Source organism: Rissa tridactyla, chromosome Z (genome assembly GCF_028500815.1).
Source record: "Rissa tridactyla isolate bRisTri1 chromosome Z, bRisTri1.patW.cur.20221130, whole genome shotgun sequence".
Taxonomy (NCBI): domain Eukaryota; kingdom Metazoa; phylum Chordata; class Aves; order Charadriiformes; family Laridae; genus Rissa; species Rissa tridactyla.
In genome coordinates this window covers 60,963,093-60,976,757 of record NC_071497.1, presented here as the reverse complement: position 1 = coordinate 60,976,757, position 13,665 = coordinate 60,963,093, and the positions used below count along the sequence as shown (strand labels likewise).

General features: G+C 43.3%; 1 protein-coding gene across 3 annotated transcripts in view; it reads right to left on the bottom strand.

Annotated features, from left to right (window-relative positions):
* Positions 1–13,436, bottom strand: part of PDE8B (phosphodiesterase 8B) — a 76,706-nt gene extending 63,270 nt beyond the window's left edge. For all 3 annotated transcript variants that reach the window (XM_054186898.1, XM_054186900.1, XM_054186899.1), the window contains exon 1: positions 13,122–13,436. In XM_054186898.1, the coding sequence (XP_054042873.1) occupies positions 13,122–13,436 (315 nt within the window). The remainder of the gene's footprint in view (positions 1–13,121) is intronic.
* Between the last annotated feature and the right edge of the window lie 229 nt (positions 13,437–13,665).

The following is a 13,665-nucleotide window of genomic DNA, read 5'->3' as shown; positions in this document are numbered from 1 at the left end:
ATCAGGAAGAGTTAGGAATGAGGCATTTGGAGAAGCAGCACTGCCCAGCCCAACTACTAGCTACAGCTGGTATAGCGCTACGGGCTGTGTGGGAGACACGCTGCCAGCTGTTTTGGTCCCTGACAGTCCATTGACCAGAAAAGGAGAAAACATGGCTGAATCATTTCGTTCTATTGAATTAAAAATAAAATAGAGGGAAACTTTCAGAAAATTTGAATAGCCTTTTCCCCATTGCTATCTTCCCGTCTGAAAAAGGCCAAATCTTCATCTCACCGATGGCAGTGGAGTCTTTCCAGGAGCAAGATTTGCATCCTAACATATGGAGTGGTGACTTCTGAATTTGTCCATTTTTACCAGACTACATGTATGAATTGCACATTTCTGCACTGGGGCGGGAAGTGCAAAAAGGTACAAAGTTTTTACTGCCTTATCATTGAATGCTGTTTTGTATTTTAAGCTCTTTAATTAGATTTTGGGATAAAATGCTGCTCTTCCTTCAATGATAAGAAGTGATACACAAAAAATCCAGAATACTTTTTGGTAAGCACCTTAAAAAATAATCACATTTACCTTCTTCTGGTGCTCAGTTAGATAGCTAGCTCTGTCAAGTGTTCTTACAATGTGTGTCTACAATCACAGTTAACATGATCTCTCTCCTGAAAGTTTCTGAAGTGCACAAAAGTTTATTGCTGCTCTTTACCACTCAGATATTCCTAAATCTGCCTGATGACAGTATCTTGTAGGAGTAGCTCTCCAGCCCAAACTCAAAGATGATCATGTAAACAGCACCAGTGACACAAACTGAAACACCTTGCAACTGTGAGCAAGTTGCCACCATTTTCCTTCATTTTGTTCCAGTGGATCCTGTGCGGCTACACTACATGAGTTACCAAATAAAACAAGGGTACGTTGAAGCAATTCTTCACTCAGTTGCTGTTTAACAGACTATATGCCAAAAACCGTATGTGTATCATAAAATATCAATTTGTAAACATACACGTATTTCATGCTTGGATAGGTAAACTGTATTACATATTGACATCAGAGAGTAAGCATGAACATGGTAATTAAGGGTCATCCTCTCACAGGGAACCATCTGCATTGACCATACAGGAAACCAGTGTTCTCTGATAAGACTTTACATGCAAGCTACCGAAGTACAGAGCCCTTTTCAATTTTAAGCTATCTGCAGCCTATTCGCAATCAAATGAAAAATAACAATAAATTGAACATGAAAGGATGGCCTTAAAGGAGTTACTTTCAGCACAGCAAAATTTTCAAATCTAAGGCGAGGCCGCAGACGTCTTATAGCTCTAAGGGGAAAAAAAAAAATCCTTGATCTAAAAATAGCCTCTTGTATAAATCTGGTGGAACCCATGAAAACGATTCCCTTCTTTGAAGATGATTCATTACTGAACTCTTTGAACTGTATGGATGGTCCCTAAGCCACTAAAATGCCAGAGGGCCAAAAAAGATCTGTATGTGCGTCGGCTGTTCTAGTTAATGCGTATCTGCAAACAGACAACAAAGGAACCTTCCGAGTTGATAGGGCAGGAAAGAAACAAACACATGTAAGCCCAAATTCTAAAACTGTTGAGTTTCTCACCACCTGCCAGTTTTGATTCCTGAACTCTCCAAGCATGTGTTGGGACAAAATGGTAGATATTAGGACAAAACCCAGGAACACACGGAAATACAAGACTTTGTTCCACATACATTTGAGAGGGCCCAAACCCCCAAGAGCAGCGCACAAATCTAGTTCACTGCAGGATCTTACTGGAGGTCATACAATATCCTCACACTTTCTGGTCAAGTATAAAACTGATCAGTCACACTAGTTTTTATGTTATTGATAATCTGTCAAAGCCCTTTTCAGGACAAGACCCTCCCATCAAGCTATGAATTTTTTTCCTTTTAAGAGTATAGAGCTTGCACTGGCAAACAGACTGGTTAGTAGTCTTCAATTTGCCTAGACAGATATTAGATTCTTCTCTCTTGCTCTCAAATATTAAATTACATAGATTTAGAAGAAGCCCTCTGTTATTGTGATGGGGTGGGAAATAAAACCACAGGAAAGCACAGACTACTAGGTGACTTTAGGCAGCAAGGGACACATTACTACAAGTTTGTAACACAGAACACCATCTGTGCATTCCTTGTTGGAGGGAAAATGATGTATGCTTGAATTGTTTTAGAAGCTCATTAGGACTACCACAAATAAACTCCAGAAACAGCATGTTCAAGACAACTGCTACAATCCATGAAATTTCTTAGCACTGAGTTGCAAGCTACGTTTTTGTTGTGTAGCCATAAGATCTGTACAGAAATCACTAGATTCAGACATCACATCTCCTCAAGACTTCCAAGTGTCATTGGCATCCTGTGCCACCAAGACAAATATTTTTCGCCCCAAAACACCTATTGACCCATATGTCCCTTCAGCCTCACTCTCTTTAGTTTCAGTCTCTGTCCTGGCCTCCTCCAGCCCGTAACAGATGCTCCTACCTCAACCACCTCAACTGAGGCTAGATTGATTACTTTCTTTTCACTTGAACAATGATGTCTCACTCTGCTTAGCTGACCTCAGATCTTCACTTCATCCCTCTCTGCTCTAGCCATCCACTGCACCCTCATAGTAATCTAGGTGACTATTTTTATGTCCTCAGAAACCTCCAGAACAAAGACAGACAAAGATTTCCCAGGTTTCCACCCGCGCACTGCGGCTGCTTTCCAGAGCTCCGTGTGGATGGGAGCAGCGTCCACCAGCCCATTGCACCACATCTACAGCCCACCCTACCATGTCCACGAGAATGTAAGAAATCAAAACCTCTGAGATGTCTTGCTATTCTGGCCTCTCTCACTTTGCAGTCTGAGGCAAAGGGAAGAAGCCTGAAAACATGCCATAGCAAGGTGTTCGACATGGCAGTTACCTCCTCTACCAGACACAACACTGCCTGGCATACAAACACAGGCCTATCCATTTAACGTGTGCGAATTGCTTTGTTCTGAAAGGGAACATAGCACCTTTTCCTGAAAGCTTGTGTTACAAGTAACAAGCAATAAGACAAGAGGAAACGGCCTCAGGCTGCACCGGTGGAGGTTTAGATTGGACATTAGGAAAAATTTCTTCACTTAAATGGTTGCCAAGCATTGGAACAGGCTGCCCAGGGAAGTGGTTGAATCATCATCCTTGGAGGTATTTAAAAGACATGTAGATGTGGTACTTACGGACATGGTTTAGTGGTGGACTTGGCAGTGCTAGGCTAACTGTTGGATTTGATGATCTTAAAGGTCTTTTCCAACCTAAATACGTCTCTGATTCTATTTCCCAATATAATTAAACAGCTATTTAGGAATCGGCTTGTCTTGTGACAGGAAGAAGTAGTGATTCATTAGGATAGGACTCTGGAATGAATGGATGGATTTTAGGTAAGCGGCCTCAGAGCCAAGAGGAAGAGAAACCCACAATAGCCAACAGTCCAGGAGGAAGAGGACTCACATGGGAGAATCTCTTCGGACTCTTTCAAAACAGAGATTTGAACTTGGGTGTTTCAACTCCAGAAAACACCCTAGCTACCATGTTACAACCCACCCTAGGGTCTCTGAGTTTCAAAAGAAATTCGATTCACTTTGGAAATGAACACACACAAAAGTTAAAGCCTCATTTTCACCTTCCTTTTCTAAAAGAGATTTCTTGGGCTTCTGACTAGCACAGTGGCGGGATAAGTTGCATTTCATAAATGGACACAATGATTATTAAGCATAACTGCAGGAGAAGGATGATCATTGGCAACATTCAAGTTTACAGTGCCTTCAGACAGCCTTCCAAATCTGCAACGGGGGAAGAAGAAAGCCTCTTTTGCTGTCCCTGGGGCAAAATGGCTGACCTAAGAGCAAAGGGAAAACGGAGTGCTGGAAGCAGCTCCAAAGCTAACTTCAGAGACCGGGTCCCCAGTTCCACATTTGATTAAGTGGGTTTTTTTATAGCACTGAAACGCACTCTACTGTAAGTATATCACTGTTTTGATTAAAACATGCATAAAAGGAGAAAGAAATCGGACTCCGCCCTTCCAAATATAAACAAATCAATTGTAATTAAATCTAATGGGTTACAGTTCTACATGCAAACTGGCTGTGAGCACAGTTTGTTCTAGCTTATAAATAGCTGTTGAATAGCTTGTTTTCCAATAGAACCATTGCTTCAAATCTCCATTCTGCCCATTTCAGCTCATTGCCTTACCTCGCAGTGGACATTACTGACCCTATTAATGCAGAGTCTTCCAGCTAACTGTTGTTTCTTTGGATTTCTTATTTAAACATAATTTCCTAATATCCGTACACATACACATGCTCACACTTGCCTACATTCTCTGTGGATTTTGTGTGCTGGAGTCCTGGTGGCCCAGATTGTTGTAATTCCTGCTCTATTCTCCCACACTATGAAACCAACTGACAGTGGTCCAGTTTTCTCATCCTCTTAGAAAGAAAGCTGACTCCTCAGATTCAGTATGAATCCAGGGCAGGAGATCAATGAATTGTAAATCTAGATCCAAATTAGTTCTGTATTTTCAAAGTGAGTAACTCACATTATTAAAAGCTTAATAATGAGGCTGATTCTAAAGTAGCACCATTTAGCTGAGCGGCTTCTCAGCATAAATCTAAGCTCTAGCATTTCTATATTCAAGATATGAAACATTTGGTACTGGATGGCCAAATCAGTGGGTAGAGATATACAGAGAAATTTTTTTAACAATTCTCCAGAATAACTGTCTATTCACAGAGTCAGAGGTAATCCAAAGGAACAGAATGTCTCCAATACATTTTGTTCTTTTATAGCTGACAATACAGGTGAGAAAGAAGTTTATAAATAATTGGATGCTGAAGGCCGGGGCAGTGGTTGGCAGAAATGGTTGACCTGCAAAGAGAAAATAAAGCTCATAAGCAAATGGACTAATGATCCTCTCAAGTGCAGAAAGTTACCTGCACTAGACACTACCTCTCACCATGCCATCTTACTCAGAATTAATAATGTATCCCCAGGCAGCACTTCTTCCTCCGCAAAAGGAAAGGTGACTCAAGCTTCACAAGCCAAAAGCACCAGTGTTTTGGGGGAGTCGTGGGAGCTCCTATAGAATGAGTTTGCCTTACTTCATGGCCTGTGACAACTGCCCCAAAGAAGATGTCCCCTGAGAAGGAAGGGGACAGTCAGTTGTTGCTGCCACGCAAGACTGTTGAGTACTGGGCTAGAAATGCATCTACTAAACTGGGCCAGAGGGAGACAGTACTACAGAAGAGATCATCAGGTGGCAGTTGTCACTGTAAGCTAATGCCCTCGACCACAAAATGATGCACTTCAAACACACATGCCGCGTTCCTCAATGCTCCGTACATTTATCTTTTACATGGGAAAGGTGACTGTTGATTTTCTGAAGCCATAATCCTGCTACCATGGACTTACATTGAAGTCCAGAAAATACTGGGTTTTGTTACCATGACAACACTCCCCCAAAAGAGTTAAACTCTGCTATGCCATAAAACACTTCACATGCTATTTCCTAGCAACCACACAGGTACATATAGCCTTCACTGAAGGCAATTTTAGAAAAGTTACGTGTACTTTAAAGATAATTCTACACATTTCACATACACCATGCATCTTCCACTTTGGGCTACACTGAAGAATCCTGTAAATGAGACAGACTTGAATCTTTCAAAAAAATAAAAGGAGTGACAGGAAAAAAGGCAGACAGGAAATACAGGCAGAGAATGATCTCTGTAGAAAGTAAAGTACCCTGAGATCTGGAAGCAGTGCAGGTGGCGCAAAAGGAAAATTTAAACCCAAAGCATGGTTTCTTTTCCATCTCTGGTTTACCTTCACATCACTACTTACACTTTCACCAAATCTTACTCTCCTGGACTTGAATTTTCAAGCAACAACACTTTTGAGGGAGTACACAGATAATCCAAAATAAGAATACAGTAGTCATGCAAATGACATGCCTGCCTTATACTATGAAGATTTTAATTAAAAAACCAAACAATCACAACAAACAACCCCCAAACTCTGCTTCTTTTTTGCATATGGGACTGAGGCTTATGAAGGCCCTCAGCTCTGGTTGCATTAATTTGACAACATTACCCATGGGCATACAGCATTTCAGAAATCACTAAGATCTAGAAACAATACTCCTTTTAATTTCTACAGGCTTCAGGCATCATTACACAAAATTCAGAACTACTTCACAGCACACTGCAAAGTTATTGAAAATATGCACTTGCATTACTCCTTACTTCAGGAATGGCTACACTGTTGGATCCAGCCTGGTACAATTACCTGATCTAGGAAGCCATGGATGTAGAAGTGGTACAACCCCCTGTCTGAAATAACAAACCCCTGGAGAAGTTGAAGGACCCCCAGGGTCAGCTGCTTAAGTGCTCATTATGGCAAATAGGCCAAGCTCATCACCTCAATGTGACAGATGTCCAACGCTCGGAGGGGCACTTAAGCCAGCTGAAAGGAAATGTCTACAAGAGATGTTTGGTGGCTTTGCCTCTGTCTTAGACTACCCACAGAGCAGGTGTGGTGTTTAATTTCACAACCAAAGCCCGCTCAATTACTCTGCTGTCTAAATCGCTACATAAAGTATGATAGATGACAAGATTATTCCTCATCTGAAGGAGAGGAACGGGAAACTGCGTGCCCATTTTCTGTATCACACTCTAGTCATCGTTAAGCATTCTCAACTGCAGGAATTCAAACCTATCTCCTGCATCTCAACAGCATGCACTATTCCCTAGGGTATATGGCACAACTTCTCAGCTTGCATTACGTCTTTCATCCATGTGGTCAGTTTTATTTGAAATCTCTCTGCTCTGCATTCATCACGATCATGGAGTATTAGAAATTGTCAAAAGATCCACATCAAGCTCCCCATGGTCTCGTTTTGTGCATAGCAAATGGTATAAAGTAGAAAACAGATGCTACTAATGCTCAGTTTACCTAAAACTATTTGGTACTTTGGGCACTGAACACAAATGTTTCAAAATAACTTTTTACTGGAGAACCTAGAGGGGTGCAGGGGTCCTGAGATGCCTGTTGACTCTCAATGCCAAAATAGTTGAGGCTCATTGTTCTCTTACAAGCTTCCCACACTTCTCTTTTCCTACACAAACTAAGGGGGTGGCGTGTAGTATGTGGAAGATGCATTTTATATTTAATGACATAAACGTCTATCACCCAGAACAGATTTAGAAGTCCAAAATGTTGTGTGACTCAATACCAAGTAAGTTTAATCTACCAGGCTGCTCTGTTTCCTTTGCCAAGCGGTTTGTCGTTTTCTGAAGAGATGCTTTTCTCCATTCTGTAACACTTCTCCTGTCTAGCACTGCTTAAGAGCACAACTACCGGGCTTGTTGAAGTTTACCTGCATCATTTGAAGGAGGAATGGAAAGGTCAGATACAGAGCAGCAAATCTTTGCAAAAGTCCTTTTAGTATATTCATTTGACAAGTCTAGGCTCAGCCCAAGAAAAGAATTTTTCTACTAGCAATATTCTTTATGATTAATCAGGCCAGCACCTCTCAGAGAACAGCTTGCCTAAGTTAAAATGGCTCTGCACTGTAACAGAGTTCAACGCTTTTTGGCCTGCCCAATCTTTTTTCTGTCAGCTTTGCCACCACAGAGTATGCCACCGCAGACTCTGATGTCTTAGGTGTCCTATTGAGTTGTGAAATGGACCTTCATCACACTAAGTCACAGAGTTGGGAGGTTTGTTTTCCAAGTTTACCCTACATCTGGTATGTTCCATGTTCTACAGAACATACTATCAGCCAGTTAAGCAGTAGTACACTCCAAACAAAACAAGAAGTGCAAGAAGTATGGTGACTTTTCTTACACATGATACTGCTTTAAAGGGATGAACTGAATTTGAAATCAAGGCAATGCTTAAGGTTGCATTTCTCCAGGACCCATGGACCTGATGCAACACTCTCAGTACTTGGATTTCACAATGCTCCCCATAGCACTTTGCATTTGTCTTTGGCAGCATCTTTTTCCCTATTCCCCCAGATTTAACAAGAAAATTGTAAAAGTTAGGTGCTTGACATATTAGGGGACATACTTCTCCTCAATGCTTCCACCTTGGAACTTAACACAGACCAACACTGGTAAGAGATACTGTCCCATTGTATTTCTTCTTATTTCTGAGCTTTGCTTCTAATAATTATTTTGCTATAGAAAAGCCTGGGAACTGTCAAAAACTGTTCCAGTGTGACTGACTTCCAAGAGAGGTTCATAAACAGGTTTTTCTCTTCCATGAAGAACACAGCTTAAGAACCAAACCACTACACCTGCTGCTCTTGTCATTTCAAGAAGAAAAATATAAAGTAATCAATAGAAGACTGAAGAGGGTTGGTTGGGGTTTTTCTGGGTTTTGTTTGTTTGGTTGGTTCATTAGTTGGTTTTGTTTTGTTTTGTTTTCCCCACTATGCTATATGTTAGTAACAAGAGCCTTAAAACTTGTTTATTCTTATAGTCTTTAAGTTTGGCTAATATTTAAGTATCAAGATGTTCAGGAAAAGTACATCTACGCACACACTTTTACTTAGGATTTGTATTTGGCCACAATTAAGAGATGTATTTGTAAACATAGACAAGGTGAACTTTCATTATCTTTTCAAAACCCCAAGGAAGTGTTCAAGAAGCTGTTTACTTCTTGCTAAACATCTGGTACTGTTGCACTTCAGAACTGGCAATATTTGAGCAATGGGTCAAGCAGCCATTATACACTTGGTATTGTCTCATGCTCAATGTTGTGCTTCATTATGTAAGCGTAATGTCTTTTATCTTTACATAAAGATGATGTAGGGTTTGAGATATTAATACTGTTTGCTGTTCTGGTACTGTTTTGTTTTATTAAGGAGGGAACGTGGGCAAGGAATGTCTGGTTTTTACTTCAGTGTTTCTGTCCAGCTACCTTAGCAACATAGCGTATGGCTGGGCACCAGAAACTGTGGGTCGTATTCCAAATCAGGGTGCAGACACATCTTATAATATTTAACAATACTTTAGATCTTTGTCAGGTGACCTGTAGATATTTGTTACCAAGCTTTTGAGATCCACAAAGAAATGCCCACACGATAGAACTGCTGAATGGTTACTCATAACCAGTGTGAGCAGGATGTGACCAACATATCTGAATGCTCTGAACAATTCAGAACTTTTTATTAAGGAAAGGGAAGAAAAAAAACCCAAACAATTGTCTTTGTAAAACTGACTTCACCCCAATGAATACAGATTAGGTGGACTTAAAAAGGTTTAGGTAAGCTATATATCTTAAGCGACATGGGATTGGTTTTGGTTTTTTATTTGAATTGCATTGGGTTGAAATCATTACAGGTTGATTTTTTTTTAACACCACTTCAATATTATCGTATGGATGAGTTTTAAAACATTGTATAAAGATTGGTTCAAATGTAAATAATGCAATACTTGACTGTGTAAACAACTAAAGAACAGTTTAGAACAGAAAATTAAAACAAACAAAGCAGCATGGTTTAAGTGGGTTGAACAGTTACACAACTGGAATTTTATATTGATATATAATAGTGCTAACAGCCATATGACCGTGTATTTTTTTTTGTCCCCTAAGTAGAGTTAGATGAGATTTCAATACAGCTAATATGTGCAACCAAGCCCTACAGCAGTTTTAAAACCATGTAGTATTCCTAGACACTTTGTTCTGTACAAAAATAAAAAAATATTTTTCTTCATTTTTTATCTTCTCTGGAAATAAATATTGTTATCATGTACTATTGGAGAACCGTATTCCCATACTTTTCCATGTCCCATGGCCCAGTAGGTATTACCTGCTGTTTTTCCTTTATGATAGATCTATAGTATTCCAGCCTTGCTTTGGTCAGACAAATACTCAAGTATAATATTAACCTGTAGGAAATCATGCCCGGAGTAGCAGCAAGAATGGAGGCTCTAAGTTTAAAAATGATATAAATATTTTACAGATCTTTGTTCTCTTAAGAATGGAAACACTTCTACTATATCATTGAAGCAGTTAAATAAAAAAACCCATCGTTTCCGTTAGGTGCTTGGGACTCTAAAATTGTAAAAAGAACTGAAACTATCCAAAATAATATTACAGTGCCAATTACGAAGTTCAAAAACTTCTGAAATAGATTGACTTCTAATAATCAGAAAGTGGACAAATACATTTGTTTATAAGAGCACATGATGCAATAATAAATAATAAACAATTCATAAGAACAGAAAAGGGCATTATCACTTAAAAAGACCTTTTTTTCAAATCTCAACTTAAAGAATTGTGCAAGAATTTCTAATCTGTTCTCCTCTACATTAAAAAAAAATTGTCTTTTTTTCTTAAGTATTCCGCTCTGAAACTTAAAAAAAAAAAGATCCCCAAACCCAAGAAATACAACAGGTTTTTACTCCAGTCCTGTTCAGACTTTACCCTGTCACTGATTATGCAGGTTCTGCTTCTGAATGAGGAAAACAGTCAATGTAACCACAGACAATTCTGCAAGTTTCTCAGCATTTGAACAAAAAAACTGACTATGGGTTGTGGTGGTGTTTTTTTTTTTCCTTTGTGATCTTTCTCACCTATGTTTTCCTTAGATGACTTCTGGATTTTTTAAATTATAGAAGAACATTACATAATTTTTTAATTTCTTAATTATATTCTAACAAAAGCCCATGGAATTTGCGCTAAGATATCCTGCTGTATTAGTACAACAGAAAAGTAACCTAAATTGCAGCTGGGATCACTGTAGAATCATAGAACAATTGGGATTGGAAGGGACCTTAAAGATCATCTAGTTCCAACCCCACTGCCATGGGCAGGGACATCAAAGCGCCATCCAACCTGGCCTTGAACACCTCCAGGGATGGGGCATCCACAACTTCCCTGGGAAACCTGTTCCAGTGTCTCACCACCCTCACAGTAAAGAATTTCTTCCTAATATCTGATTTAAACCTATCGTCTTTCAGTTTAAAACTGTTACTCCTCATCCTATCACTACACTAACTGATAAGAGTTCCTTCCCATCTTTCCTGTAGGCCATCTTTAAGTATTGGAAGGCTGCTTACTATAGGGTATCCCTGGAGTCTTCTCTTCTCCAGGCTGAAGAACCCCAACTCTCTTGGCCTGTCACAGAATCATAGAATTGCTGAGGTTGGAAGGGACCTTTAAGATCATCAAGTCCAACCATTAACCTACCCTGACAAAAACCACTTCTAAACCACGTCCCTAAGTACTACATCTACCCTTTTTTTAAACACCTCCAGGGATGGTGAATCCACCACCTCTGTGGGCAGCCTATTCCAATGTTTAATAACCCATTCAGTGAAAAAATGTTTCCTAATATCCAATCTAAACCTCCCCTGACATAACTTGAACCCATTTCCTCTTGTCCTATCACTTGTCACCAGGGAGAAGAGGTCAGCCCCCATCTCTCTACAACCTCCTTTCAGGTAGTTGTAGAGGGTGATAAGGTCTCCCCTCAGCCTCCTCTTCTCCAGGCTAAACAACCCCAGCTCCCTCAGTCGTTCCTCATAAGGTTTGTCCTCCAGACCCCTCACCAGCTTTGTAGCCCTTCTCTGGACACGCTCCAACACCTCAATGTCCTTCTTGTAGTGAGGGGCCCTGTCCACATAGGAGAGGTGCTCCAGCCCCGATCATCTTCGCGACCCTCTGCTCGACCCGTTTCAACAGGTCCATGTCCTTCTTGTGTTGAGGACTCCAGAACTCAATGCAGTACTCCAGGTAGGGTTTCACGAGACTGGAGTAGAGGGGCAGAATCACTTCCTTCAACCTGCTGGCCATGCTTCTTTTGAGGCAGCCCAGGATGTGGTTGGATTTCTGGGCTGTGAGTGCACGTTGACAGCTCATGTTGAGCTTCTCATCAACCAACACCCCCAAGTCCTTCTCCTCAGGGCTGCTCTCAATCCATTCTCTGCCCAGCCTGTGTGCCTGGGATTGCCCTGACCCATGTGCAGGACTTTACACTTGGCTTTGCTGAATTTCATGAGGTTTGCACAAGTCCACCTCTCAAGCATGTCCAGGACACGCTGGATGGCATCCCTTCCCTCCAGTGTGTTGACCACATCACACAGAGCTTGGTGTCATCAGCGAACTTGCTGAGGGTGCACTCAACATGACACCACTCGCTTTGATAATAAGCTTTGGAACAGAGCGAAAATAGGGCAAAATTATTTTCAGAAAACTTTCAGGGAAATTAATGAAAAATCTACTTTGATATAAATGAAAGAAAGAAATAATCCAGAGCAATCACCTCTTTTAACTGCTAAACTTAAGTGCAGATGTTGACGTGCAGGTTGCAGTAGTGCCTGCCTTAGCCACTGAGAGGGGGACCCAAGCCTTCCAGATTTGGCGCGAGATGATCCTACAGACACACTGCCGGTATCCCCTACCCCTACACCAGTATTTGCCTATGTGTGCAAGTCACAGCAGTTTGGTTCTCAGCTGAACATCCACGCCTAGCAGCAACAGTTCGTTTTAACCAGATATAGAGGGAGGAAAAAAGGATGAAGATAAACCTACAGAGGGAAGAAAACAGTATGAAGAAAACCCTACAGCATGGATGAATTTTTTGCTGTTGAGAACCAAGCAGTGAGGGATCTTATTCCATCGTATTAACACCCTTCCCAGACGCCCATTCCCTGCCGTCAGCCACAAAGCTCGAAATAAACCCTTTCCCCCCGCAGCTGCAACTCCAGGACCGATCGCAGCGCAGGGGCACCCCGGAGCCACACCGGCGCTGCGGCAGCCCGAGGGGCCCGGCGGCCGGCGCTCGCCCCCGGGGCGGGGAGGCGGGGGGGGCTCCGGGCCAGGCGTCCCCCGGCGCGGCCCCCCCGCAGCAGTGCCAGCCCGGCCCGGCCGCCGCAGCTGCGGTGAGTCAGTGGGCACCAGGGCAACCGCTCCTCGCAGCTGCATCCCGGCTGCCGAAGCATCATCTCCCTCCCCGGGGGAGGCGGGGGGACGCTCTGGCTCCGTCCTCTCTCCGCCGCGGCCGGGCGGGGGACCCGCGCCAGCGCCACCGGGGACCTCCTGCGGAGCGGCCGCCGTTTACCTTGACGCTGGCGTTGCTGGTCTGGGTCTCCGCCTCGATGCCGCAGCAGCGGGGGGTCCTGGCCCGGGCGGAGGCGCCGGGCTCCCTGCGGTCCTTGCGGCGGGGGCCGGCGGAGGGCGGCGGGGGCGGCTGTCGGCTCTGGTAGGCGAGGACGGAGGGGATGGAGTCGGCCGCGTCTGTTCTGATGAAGAGGCCGTGCAGGGTGGCGGTGCCCTGCGAGATGGTGGTGGTCTGGTGGGGGGAATTGGACTCGTCCGAGTCCCGGCAGTAAATCACGCCGCTCTGCGAGACGTGGATGCTGGGGGCGCAGCCCATCCCTTCCCTTCCCCACCCCGCCCCGCTGCACCGCCGGCGGGCCGGCCCGCTCCGCTCCCACCTGCCGCCCGCCCGGGCTGCGGGGCCGCCGCCCCTGCGCCGCGCACCCCGCGCCGGCACCGGCGCCACCCCCCGCCGGTGGCGCTGCCCCGGCCGCGCCCACCCATGCGGCACCTCCCCGGCACCCGCGGCCGTCCCCCCGCGCCGCCTCCGGGGACTCCAAACCCGC